The sequence below is a fragment of the Canis aureus genome, chromosome 27 (assembly GCF_053574225.1).
Source record: "Canis aureus isolate CA01 chromosome 27, VMU_Caureus_v.1.0, whole genome shotgun sequence".
Classification (NCBI taxonomy): domain Eukaryota; kingdom Metazoa; phylum Chordata; class Mammalia; order Carnivora; family Canidae; genus Canis; species Canis aureus.
Genome location: NC_135637.1, coordinates 30,651,825 through 30,665,519, shown reverse-complemented (window position 1 = coordinate 30,665,519; position 13,695 = coordinate 30,651,825). Strand labels below are relative to the sequence as shown.

Below are 13,695 nucleotides of genomic sequence, written 5' to 3'. Positions count from 1 at the left end.
TCCTACTCACTGTTCTAGATCTCCAGGTGTGAGCTGGATGTCGATGACGTGAGACCAGCCCCTCTCGGTGTCCCCATGGGAATGTTCATGGAGGGTTGAAGACAGTGAGCATATGTTGGGGGGCGGGTATTTGCAAACCTTAACACCCCAGTGGGGAAGAGGAGTCATGGAGGAGCATGAGCTGAATGTCCAAGGTCAGACTGCAGTGCCCAGGATATTAGGCATCATGAAGAAGTGGGGATGGAGAAAAACCCCAACCTCTCCCACCACCTGCACATCCCCAGGACTCCAGCCACAGGGAGGCAGAGCTGGGGGCTCGCTCTCATTCGTTCAGACCATGGGAGGAGGAGGACATAATTCTGGTCACTGCTCCACACCCCATCCTCTACCTGGTGTCCTCTTGGGCAGAGGCCTGGGGGACCCTCCTGAACTCTGGGGGTCTGGGGCTGATAGCAGATGGGGGGTCTTGGGGCCCAGACTTACTGGAGTTCGATTTGCCAACATATACCATAACACCCAGTGCTCATCCCGTCAAGTGCCCCCCTCAGTGCCCGTCACCCATTCACCCCCACCCCCTGCCCTCCTCCCCTTCCACCATCCCTAGTTCATTTCCCAGATTGAGGAGTCTTCCCGTTCTGTCTCCCTTTCTGATATTTCCTTTAAATATTGACTAATATCACCCTCTATGTATATCCATCATGTTGGAAGATGTTTTTCTTACCTCTTTCAGGTCATTTTATAGGTGGTATAAAAAAATCAATCTGCAGATTTTTTATTGCTTTCCTCTCTGGAGAATATGAAAAAAAATTTCCTTAATCAAGCACATTGGGCTTTTTCTCTAGAAAGCTATTTTTTACCGTTTATAATTTTGAGTGTGACATTAATTTATGTGTCCCATGCAAACATCAAATAATGAGAACTAGTCATCTGGTTGAAGTTAGGGGATAATGATCCCAGCTGCACAGAGCGCTGACATGTGCATCAGCAGAGCAGGGACAGGGCTGATGGACCATGACAGCTTCATGACTTATGAGTGTTTCATTTACTGAAAAATCAGAAGAAGATAAGTTAATGGTTATGGGTCTAGAGGAAACTGTCCCCGCTCATGAGGACAAAACTATCTGTATCCTTTGAGACTCTGTACAAATGTGGCTACTCTGAGTGACTTTGAGGTCAGAGACGATAAAGGAGTCTCCAATCCCAGGTTGGTTCTGAGGATGGACCTTGGATCAGAGCATCAGGCCAAGCTTAAGCAGAAACCCAGCGGGAGCCTAAGCAGGCAGCTTCTGGGGTGCTCCCTCACTTTGCAGATGGGTAAGTGGGTTTTTGTCTCACTTCCCCCACAGGCCTGGAGCACCGTGTGACCTTTGAGACTGCTGTCATAGGATGAGCAGTATTAATCAGCCTCGTCCTCAGCCTGGAGCCCAGAGATGGTCAGGGTGGCTGTGCTGCCTGACTTGGAGCCAGAAAATCGATTGGGGACCACTGAGGGTCGGCTACGATCATAATAGATGATGGTTCTGGGGCCTGTTCCCGGGAGCTGCTGGAGCCAGCTCACACTATATCTACCGATGTTGGAGCTGCTTCCAGTGCAGGAGATGGTGACCCTCTGGCCCAGGGACCTGGACACTGACGACGGTTGAGTCAGCACAGACTGGGCCCAGGACCCTGCAAGGGGGAGAGACACAGAGAGGGTGATGGGGTCTGGAGACAAGAGAAAGATGCAGGATGGCACACGTCCTCCCAGGGCCCCTTCCACTGTCGCCACATCCAGTCACCTGTGCAGTGAACGAGGAGGGTGAGGAGGAGAGGGGACCAGCCCATGGTGGAGGTCATTCTTGATCCTGCCTACTGTGGTCCCACAACTGAGCAGAGCCTCCCCTCATCTCTCCCTTCCCCAATTCATCCTGAGAGAGGGAGGGGCCCTCCCATGCAAATGAGACCCCAGCTCTCTGACCCCTCCCTGGCCATGGGTCAGGTCCCTCAGCCTAAGGATGTGAAGGCTGTGGGCAGGGGAGGGGAAGGGCTGTGTAGAAACCTGAGGTAGGGAGGTCCCAGCTGTGAGCCCTGAGCAGAGGGCACAGGCAGTTCCTTGTGGCAGGTCCCAGGTACAATCATCCTTGACTCTTCAGAAATAGACGCCATCACTCCCTGGTGTCCAATCCCAGATACACTATTGTGTGACTTGGTGATCGGAGCCCATCTAAAACAAAGGGTGCCTCCCCCCTGCTCTGTCCACTGCTTTAGGGCCAGGTCAGGAGTCCCCTTATGTAACCTCCCATAACTTGAGGACAAACTTTCTGCTTTACCTAGACTCCTCATGGGGAAATGTGTTCATAGCCCCTTGGGAATTCTTGAGTCAGGACTGAGGTGGTGTCTCTTTAGAAAGTCCTCTTGGATAGGATCAAGTCCAAAGCAGTGACGGGTCTCTATGGACATTTGGAACCTTCTGTGCAAGATGCTGTGTTCTCTCCTGTTATGTGACTCCTCCCTGAGTTCTAGACGATTCCTTCCTCGGAGGTTTGTACATCAATGAGGAGACAGGGAGAAATCTGTCCACGTTTTGGGTAGAAGCCCATGAATTCATTCCTAGTAGATAATATACTGAGAATCTTTGTCATCTGTCTCTACTTGCAATTGGTTGTCACCATAGTTTCCCACATACAGTGGGCAGGGACTCCCTCCTAGGGACTCTTCCCAGCACATGGTCACAAGACTGCAGGAGCCCAGCCTCATGAGGTTGCGAGTGTCGCTGACATCAGAGCACAGGGGGCAAAGATGCTGGAAGTTCTTGTCAGACAGGTGTGACTGCTGAAGTTGCTCTGACAGAGACCAAGGGACAGAGTGATGTGTGAGTCGCCCCTCAGTCAACTGGGCATTTAAAAAGGATGTGGGCTCCTTCACACAAAATGCTTGCGAGGGAGATTGATTTAAACTCAGTGACAAAGTCATTGTGAGGCTGCAGGTGGAATCACTATGCACCTTTCCCAGATCTGTGCTTAGTGCAGAGAGAATATGGACGAAAAGTCTGGTTAAGCAATTGGATGCAACAACAACTGTAAAGGAAGGCCTTCTGTTCTTGCTTGAAAAGGAGTCTACAACATTTTTATAAAATCATCTTTCTCATTTTTGGTCATAAGTTTAATATTGTGTGTTTTTTTCTACAAGCAGAGAAGTCCAAAGTGATGGCTAAGGAAACTCAAAGAGAGCCTATGCCTACAAATTTCAGAGCCATGTCAGCCATGGGGCACCACACACACATAGAGCTTCCAGGGCAGAGCAATCTGAGGTCAGACTTGACTCTGGGGTGGACACAGCTGTAGTCCCTCTGCCTGGTATCCAGCATGTTCAAGACAGATTTCTTGCTCATCCAGCCACCCATAACTAAAAGAAGGGATTTCCAATACCAAGGCCAGCTGCACCCCAAAGTTTTTGTCAAAGGTCCCACATGTGTGTGGTGGAGACGTGGAGATAAGGGAGACCATGTGGTCCTGAGTTGGGAAAGAAGGGTTCCACAGAGGTCCAGCCTCTTTAGAAGTGTCAGGGGGGTGACTCACAGAGTGACAATACCCTCCCTGAGAGTACTGGGAGGGTGTGTTCCACGTCACCATGGACTCTGAGAACCGTGAGAATAGGACTGATGCTGGACTCCCAAAATCAATATACTGATCAGCCACAGGTGCTGACTGAGCCCAGGGATGGTCAGGGGATGATCTGCTCATAGGGAGAGAGATGCCATTGGGATTCCTGAGAATCAGCCTTCTCCCAGGAGAGCAGGTGTTCAGGGCACCTCCTGGCTGCCCCGCTGACAGGACCCGAATCATACAGGATGTTGGTGTTTCCTGGTACTGGGATTCTGCATCCCAGAGATTGTGACCTTGAGGATGGTGGGTGGGCACAAGCTCACATCATCTGAATTCTGGAAGCACACAGAAATCCAGAAACTGCAGGGCCAAGGATATTGTATAGGGAAGAGAGAGAAGAGGCCACTTTGTCCCCTGTTCTACATGGGATTTCTGATGTTTGGTTCTCCATGGAGCTGGTTCTAGAAATAAAAGGCAAATGTCTGAAAGATCATTTCCTGGAGGGGGATTTGGTTCTGGCAGTGAGGACTCACATGAGAGGAGATCTTGCAACAATCCGAAGTCCAGGTCTTGTTGGGTGATGTAAATCTATCTGTTTATCTCATCTGTCCCTGATCCAGTGAATGCCATGAGAAGGATTTATTTTTTATAATAAAATTTTTTATTGGTGTTCAATTTGTAAACACACAGAATAAAACCCAGTGCTCATCCCGTGAAGTGCTCCCCTCAGTGCCCGTCACACATTCACCCCCAACCCCCGCCCTCCACCCCTTCCACCACACCTAGATCATTTCCAGAGTTCGGAGTCTTTATGTTCTGTCTCCCTTTCTGATATTTCCCACACATTTCTTCTCCCTTCCCTTATATTCCCTTTCACTATTATTTATATTCCCCAAATGAATGAGAACATATGTTTGTCCTCTGATTGACTTACTTCACTCCGCATAAAACCCTCCAGTTCCTGGATAAATAAAAATTAAAAAAAAAGGGATCCCGGGTGGTGCAGTGGTTTAGCGCCTGCCTTTGGCCCAGGGCGTGATCCTGGAGAACCGGGATCGAATCCCACGTCGGGCTCTCGGTGCACAGAGCCAGCTTCTCCCTCTGCCTGTGTCTCAGCCCCTCTCTCTCTCTGTGTGTGTGTGTGTGTGACTATCATAAATAAATACAAATTTTTAAAAAACCCAGTTCCATCCACGTTGAAGCAAATGATGGGTATTTGTTGTTTATAATGGCCAAGGTATATTCCATTGTATACATAAACCACAGCTTCTTTATCCATTCATCTTTTGATAGACACCAAGGCTCCTTCCACAGTTTGGCTATTGTGGACATTGCTGCTATAAACATCGGGGTGCAGGTGTCCCGGCGTTTCATTGCATCTGTATCTCTGGGGTAAATCCCCAACAGTGCAATTTCTAGGTCGTAGGGCAGGTCTACTTTTAACTCTTTGAGGAACCTCCACAAAGTTTTCCAGAGTGGCTGCACCAGTTCACATTCCCACCAACAGTGTAAGAGGGTTCCCTTTACTCCGCATCCTCTCCAACATTTGTGGTTTCCTGCCTTGTTAGTTTTCCCCATTCTCACTGGTGTGAGGTGGGATCTCATTGTGGTTTTGATTCGTATTTCCCTGATAGCAAGTGATGCAGAGCATTTTCTCATGTGCATGTTGGCCATGTCTATGTCTTCCTCTGTGAGATTTCTCTTCATGTCTTTTGCCCATTTCATTATTGGATTGTTCGTTTCTTTGGTGTTGAGGTTAGTAAGTTCTTAATAGATCTTGGAAACTAGCCCTTTATCAGACACGTCATTTGCAAGTATCTTCTCCCATTCTGTAGGTTGTCTTTTAGTTTTGTTGACTGTTTATTTTGCTGTGCAAAAGCTTCTTATCTTGATGAAGTCCCAATAGTTCATTTTTGCTTTTGTTTCTTTTGCTTTCATGGATGTATCTTGCAAGAAGCTACTGTGGCCAAGTTCAAAAACGGTGCTGCCTGTGTTCTCCTCTAGGATTTTGATGGAATCTTGTCTCACATTTAGATCTTTCATCCATTTTGAGTTTATCTTTGTGTATGGTGTAAGAGAATGATCTAGTTTCATTCTTCTGAATGTGGATGTCCAATTTTCCCAGCACCATTTATTGAAGAGACTGTCTTTCTTCCAATGGATAGTCTTTCCTCCTTTATCGAATATTAGTTGACCATAAAGTTCAGGGTCCACTTCTGGGTTCTCTATTCTGTTCCATTGATCTATGTGTCTGTTTTGTGCCAGTACCACACTGTCTTGATGACCACAGCTTTGTAGTACAACCTGAAATCTGGCATTGTGATGCCCCCAGATATGGTTTTCTTTTGTAAAATTCCCCTGGCTATTCGGGGTCTTTTCTGATTCCACACAAATCTTAAAATAATTTGTTCTAACTCTCTGATGAAAGTCCATGGTATTTTGATAGGGATTGCATTAAACGTGTAAATTGCCCTGGGTAGCATTGACATTTTCACACTATTAATTCTGCCAATCCATGAGCATGGAATATTTTTCCATCTCTTTGTCTCTTCCTCAATTTCTTTCAGAAGTGTTCTGTAGTTATTAGGGTATAGATCCTTTACCTCTTTGGTTAGGTTTATTCCTAGGTATCTTATGCCTTTGGGTGCAATTGTAAATGGGATTGACTCCTTAATTTCTCTTTCTTCAGTCTCATTGTTAGTGTATAGCAATGCCACTGATTTCTGGGCATTGATTTTGTGTCCTGCAATGCTTCCAATTTGCTGTATGAGTTCTAGCAATCTTGGGGTGGAGGCTTTTGGGTGTTCTATGTAGAGTATCATGTCATCAGTGAAGAGGGAGAGTTTGACTTCATGAGAAGGATTTAGAGCAAAATACTAGTAATGGAGACTTTGTTATTCGACCCAGTGGATCTCCAGGGGGTATTGCTTTGTTGCCCAGGGTATGTGGAAATTACCTATGCAGTGAGGGAGGATCGTGAGGAACAGGGTAGAGACCGCCCAACTCTGGATCCTGAGCCCCACATCCAAGCCTGAGCCTACAACCCATTTTTTGTGCTCCTCTGATACTCACGTTTTTGGGGGAGGTTTCTCATGCAAACTTTCTTCTTTCCTAAGGTTTTGCAAGCTCTTTCCTTGACTTAAGCCAGGCTCCAGCTGAGCAAAAGAGAATATAGGAGTCTGGGGTAGGGCTTCACCCAGGAGTGACACAGGAGCACCTGCAAAAGGCCTAGAGACAGACACTCCCAGGGGATGTACAAGGGAGCACCACTGCTCTCTGGTGGTTGCAAGAGACATGTGGACCTTGGGCTGAGCTGGAGCCCAGGGCTCCTGTCCACCATTCCTCAATGCTCACTGTTTTTGTCTCTTCAGATTGCTTTCTTTTACTGAGAAATATACATGGAAGTCTCTCCCATGTCTTCCTCTGCCCTGAAAGAATTGTTGAATCACATTCCATGAATTGATGAATTGTTGAATCACATTCCATGTAGGGACATACTGGAATTTCTTTACCCATCCACCATTTGCAGGACATATTTGTTGATTTCTAGTGTTGACAATCATCAACAAAACAGGAATAAACATTTAGGGACATATTTTGGGTGAACATAAGTAATTCATTTATAGAATTACCTAGGAGCATGAATTTTGTATTGTATCATTAAGATTTTGTTTAGCTCTGCAAGAAACTGCCCAGGCATCTTCCAAAGTGGCTAGGGCATTTGGCATTCCCCCCAGCAGTGAAGGAGAGTTCCTGCTGCCCCACATCCTGGGCACCATCTGATGTTGACGTGGTATTGAATTTTAGCCATCCTGATGGGAGTCTGGTGCTACCTCACTGTTTCAGTGTGTAATCCCCCAGTGACATATTATGTGGGAAATCTTTACACAGGTGCAATAGTTCTCTGTGTACATTTGTGGTAAGAGGTCTGTTCACATCTGTTCATATCTGATCACATCTGTTCACCCACATCACCCAAATTCCCTGATGCATGCTGAGCATCTTCTCATTAACGGTGCAACTTCCCCCAAATCTCATATCACATAAAAGGGTTCATGGCCAAAGGCCTCAAATTCCCTCTTTGACTGAATCCTTCTCTTCAACTGCACAACTGAAGTCTCAGGTGCTGAGAAAAGGATCCCATCCAGCTCTGAGAATGGAATTTCCCAGGGTCTGTGTCCTCACACAACATCCCAAATCCTAGTGCTCAGGCCTAAGACGCAGTGAACCTTGGCCACTCCTGAGCACTGGAGCCTGGGAGGGAAGGGAGGGCCCTGCTCTGTGCCCTGGAGGTGCTGAATCCATGCTGGGGAGGATGGCCCCCTGCTGAGATGGTCCAGGATCTGAGGGGGATAAAGTCAAAGAAAGGTTCATTGTCCTCATTTCAGAAGAAAAACACTTAGCAGCACAGACTCTGGTTTTATGACATTTGGAAAGCCAGGGAACATGATCCCTTACAACCTTTTTTTGTTTTTATTTTGTTTTGCTATTTCTTAGGACATAGAAACACTGAAGAGATAATGGAGAATAGACTCATGATGAATCCGGTGTCACTTGTTAGTACACGTTATATATACAACTTATTTGACACATTTTAAATTGTCATGGAAGAAGAATCTGAACAACGACTTTATTTTATTTTGAAAATTGAGTCTGGGTATAATAAATGAGGAACATAAGCTTTATATGTATACTCAATGTTGTTCATTCCTCCCTGCTTGTCTGTAGTATTCTCATTATTTCTTCCTTAAATGTTTGAAGGAATTATCTAGAGAAGCCTTTGTACCTGGAGTTATCCTTGTGGCGAGGATGTCAACAGCAAATATGAACACATAACTTGGTGCAAGTGCTGGCCAGATGAGTTAAACGAAGCAACTCCTCATTCCTTAAACATAATTTACAGTGCGTAAATTATGTCCATGGCTCCGCTTTATCTGGCTGTAGTTTTCCTTGACGTTTAATATCATTGTTTATTTTTTATTTTGATTTTAAATATTTTTATTACGTATTTGACAGAGTGATCTCTGACCTCAGAGAGTGCACACAATTAGGAGGCCAAGGGAGAAGCAGGCTCAAAGCTGAGCAGGAAGCCCGATGGGGGGCTCAATCGCAGAACACCAAGATCATGATCTAAGCTAAAGACAGATGCTTGGGGATCCCTGGGTGGCTCAGTAGTTTAGCACCTGCCTTTGGCCCACGACATGATCCAGGGGTCCCGGGATCGAGTCCCACATCAGGCTCCCTTCATGGAGCCTTCTTCTGCCTCTGCCTGCGTCTCTGCATCTCTCTCTCTCTCTCTCTGTCTCTCTCATGAATAAATAAAACCTTTTTAAAAAAATGAAGACAGATGCTTAACCAACTGAGCCACCCATGTGCCTCTAATATCATTGTTGATGTAAAAAGAACTAAAATATTAATTTTATTACAAATGAGATTTTACTAATATTTAATATATATAATGTATTTTGAAGCAAAATAAATAGAAACCATTCAAGTATAATGGAAAGTGTTGCAAAAATTATTTAGAAGGAGCCATGAAACAGGTAATAATTACACTATCATAGGTCTCTTGATATTTCCCTGAGAGCCCACGGTCATCAGGAACCATGATGCTCAAATCGTACAGTCTCCAGGCCTAATTACACATTCACATCTATTGGTCACGTATGGTCCTTCACTTCTTCATGTCACAGCATGCACCGCTCCAATGCAGACTGTTGTGACCACAAACGAATTGCAATTTTGCATCTGTTTTTCAGTGGTTGTATCGTTAGTGGGATGTGGGAATGATTATGTTAGAAGATGTTACTCTCTGCATTTAAGGGGATATTTTCAGAACTAATTTCATATTAATACAATAATGGATGCTTCGTAACACTAACTTCCATAAAAATCTCTTGGAATGCTTGTTAAATATACATCTATGAACACTGACAGTGGTTTCAAATTTAGAGGTATAACATGGAGGATTACAGCTTTATCAAGCTCCACATGATGAAAACATTAATTTGGTCCTCATCATCTAATTAGTGAATAAAATGCGATCTACCAAGGCTCTATGTTTAATAGACCATATTGAAACTGTAGATTGGGTCTCAGTACTGGTTTACCTAAAATGGAAGGGAAGCCCCACTCCTCAACATTTTAGGCAGAGAGGGAGGAAGAAAGCAGTCTTGGAAGGTCACATTGGAGAGAAGGACACACCCTGGGAGAGATAAATAGGGTTATTGCCATGAACCACTGAACAGGAGAATGGGACCAGGGAGCTTCACTTCCCATGGTGGTGTTGACTCTTTCACATCTCACTTTCTCTCCTGCCTTTAAAGCTGAGCCTTGGGATCGCTGGGTGGCGCAGCGGTTTGGCGCCTGCCTTTGGCCCAGGGCACGATCCTGGAGACCCGGGATCGAATCCCACGTCGGGCTCCCAGTGCATGGAGCCTGCTTCTCCCTCTGCCTGTGTCTCAGCCTCTCTCCTCTCTCTGTGTGACTATCATAAATAAATAAAAATTAAAAAAAAAAAGCTGAGCCTTTCTGAGCCAATGAGGAGGTTTTGGCTGCACTTCCCCATAGATTTAAATCACTGTGTCAGTGTAACTACCCATATACAAGGAACAGTAATAGTCAGCCTCGTCCTCAGGCTGGGCTCCTGTGATGGTGAGGGCAGCTTTGTTCCCAGAGATGGATCCAGAGAAGCGATTAGGGACCCCAGAGGGGCGGCTGCTTGTTCTGTAGATAATCGTGCGAGGAGCCCGGCCTTGGGTCTGCTGGTACCAGCCAGGGTAATTACTTGTAGAGACTGACCCAGAGCTGAGGCCACATGTGAGTGTGACTGTCCCTCCTGGAGACACTGAGAGTGATGGCTCCTGGGTTACCACAGTCTGAGAATCTGCTCCTAAAATCAAAAGGAGAGAAAGGTGATGATATGGGAGACAAGGGTCACATGAGTCCCTGTTTTATGTGCTCCCCACAGATGCAAAGTCTTTTCCCTGACCTGACCCATAGGCAAGGAGCACAAGAAGAAGCACCGTCCAAGCCATGGTGGGCACCCTCACAGATTGCAGCTCCCTCAGGCTCCTGGGATGGAATGGGGTGTCCCTGGACCTTTTCATGTCTCCTGTCCTATGAGGTTAAGAAAGCACTTCATGCAAATCAGCTTCCTCTCTCTCTCTGCCCTAGAGTCACCAGCATGTCCTCTGGAAGACTTTGAAATGAGCAGACTCTGGTACCTCACACGCATAAGTGACTGCAAGGTGACCTGAGACACTGGGTGTCAGGAGGACATCTTTCAGCAAATGACCACCATACTGTCTCTAGTGACCTCTGTCCCAAGCTTCTTCTCTGGAAAGCCAGAGAGCTGAATGAGGAGATGGACGTGTTCTCACCCCCTGGCCTCATATCTACTTCACCTCAAATCTAACCCTTCCCTGGAACATTTTCTTCCCTCCCCAGTGACATTCCCTCTTCTGTCTTGGAGGGTCTTAGCAGTGCCTCTTCCAGCTGTGAGGACACTGGGAATCTCAGAGCCCCTGTGATAGAGGTAGGGGCAGTGGTCTCCTCTCAGGTAACCATGGACCTTGTTGCATTAGTCCCCAGGGAGCTGAACAGGGATGTCTCTTTATCAGAAATGAGCATGACATTGTGTGAACAGGTGATGCTCATGGAGCATGTTGAACTACATTCCCTTTGTGTTCTGCTGATGATTGTATTGTATGATTGTCCTGTCCACCTATCATTCCATTAAATTTATATGTGGACAGGTTACTCCATGATGTAGTAGAGGACGAATTACGAGGCCTGTGTGACTCAGAGAGCGCTTGTGGCTCCAAGGCCGTAGGTGCAGGAAAGTCACCCATAGGGAGGACCCTGCTTGCTCTAGGGTGCAGGGGCTAATGATAGATGTTCCTGGTCTTCCTGACCCAGACCCTGACTCCCAGGAGCAGCCCACTCATGCCCCCTGCTGGCCTCAAACACCATGTCCCCCAGCCTGTATCAACTTCCCAGTCCCCCTAAAAGGGCCTCTGACCTTTGCAGTTGGACCTCTGATGTCACCACCCAGGACAGTAGAATGAGCAGGTCAGCTCCGTGGGATTGAGCCATTCATTTTTCCGGAGATCAATGCCGTCATTTAGACAGCTAACTGGAATATTTCTGTCTCAGTATGTTTCATGATTTCCTGACACTGGAGTTTGCACAGGCCTTGTCCGTGGCATCATTATTGGGATTTAATGCACTTGAAAGGAGCTCAAGATTTAAAGTCTCTAGAGAAGCCCATTGGTTCAACCTGGGTAATATTTCTACTTGGGGTACCCTTATAAGCTGACTTACTTGGTTTTTGTTGTTGTTGGCAGGATATCCTGTTAGGTTCACCAGCCCTCATGTTCATGTCTTGGCTTTTATCTCGGTCCTTGCAATGAGAGTATCATGCATTCAGGGATGACATGTTCTTGGTCCTTGGTTACTTCTGTGGCTTCTCATTTATTCTTGGATATTACCCTTACAACAATTATTTTGTAAGGACTTGTTGATACATTTGAGATGTTTTTGGTCTACTTGTGTAATTTTGCTCAGTACAAAGGTTGATACTAAATAACCTTGCTCTAAATGGTCTATAAAATTGATATGCAGAGCCTGGTTGGCTCAGTAGGTTAAGTGTCTGCCTTCAGCTCAGATCATGATCCCAGAAATCCAGGATAGAGCCCTGCTTTGGGCTCCTTGCTCAGTAGGGAGTCTGCTTCTCCCTCTCCCTCTGATCCTATCCCTGCTCCTCCTCTCTCACTCACTCATTATCCCAAATAAATTAATAAAAACTTTTTTCATGAATTAATATGATACCAATGCACCCTCAGTTTTGCTGCCACTTACTTCCTGAAGGGATAACTGATAAACTGTCTTAGATTTGCTCTAGTATTTTATATACACACAATCCCAACCATACAAACACATACACAACACATATATATTACGTAACATAATCTTGTTTTTTTTTCTGTAGTTCCATTGCTCCTCATAAAACATAATCACCGAATTTTTTAAAATATTTTTAAAGATTTCATTTATTTATTCATGAGAAAGAAACAGAGAGAGAGTCAGACACACAGGCAGCGGGAGAAGCAGGCTCCAGCAGGGGGCCTGATGTGGGACTGGATCCCAGAACTCCAGGATCAAGTCCTGGGTTGAAGGTAGGTGCTAACCTGCTGTACCCCCTAGGGATCCCCTAATCACTGATTTTTGACAAGCAGTCGGATTCTTGACAAGCATTAGAATGCTCTCATTTTGATTCATAGTTCACCATTTATTCATAGGTAAATTTACCGTAATTTCACGACTTTTCCACAGAGAAATATTCAAGTTAGTTTCATTTGTTATTTTTACGTGTCTTAACTAGATGTACCTGTATATTTACCTTGGAGTGTATTAGCTAGTTAATTTTCATTAGAATTGATTTAAAAATTTGTAACACTGATGCAGGTCATATATATATTTAATATTAAAAAAGTATTTAAAATTTATGTTCCAAAATTGATTTACTAATTCATACTCTCATCATCACAGTATAAGATTTCCCTTTTCATCAGACAATTTCAGTGGATAGTCAAACTTAATATCTTCTAATTTTATAATTGGGAAATAACTTCATTGTTTAGTTGTAATCCACTTATTAGTGACATTTCCTAGATCTATAAATTGATTTTTAGATTATATTATATTTCTAGGACTGCCATAATAAAGCAACACAAAATCAGTGACTTAAAACAATAAAAAGGCATTTCTGCCATTCATACACACCTCCACAGTCTGTAGAGAGGGACCATGATCTGATTGGAACCTATAGAGGAGTCCTTCTTGCCTCTCCATAACTGTAAGAAATTTGAGGACAATTTTTGGGATTCCCTGTCTGCAGCTGCAGAACCACAATCTCTGTCTCCACCCTCCCACGGATCCCTCCTTGTCTCCATCTGACTGTCATGTTACAAGCACAGGAATCCATTGAATTAGGAGGTCACCCCACTCCCTTCATTGCCACATCTGTACTAATTACATCTGCAGCACCCTTTTCCATATAAGGTCACATTCTTAAGTCCTGAGGTCTACAATTACAACATATATACTT

At 45.2% G+C, this 13,695-nt stretch overlaps 1 gene segment (V, D, J or C); it reads right to left on the bottom strand.

Annotated features, from left to right (window-relative positions):
* Positions 1–10,929, bottom strand: part of LOC144299097 (immunoglobulin lambda variable 8-61-like) — a 64,962-nt gene extending 54,033 nt beyond the window's left edge. Inside the window, 1 exon segment of the V gene segment in view lies at positions 10,576–10,929. Coding sequence covers positions 10,576–10,693 — 118 coding nt within the window.
* Positions 10,930–13,695: the final 2,766 nt, after the last annotated feature.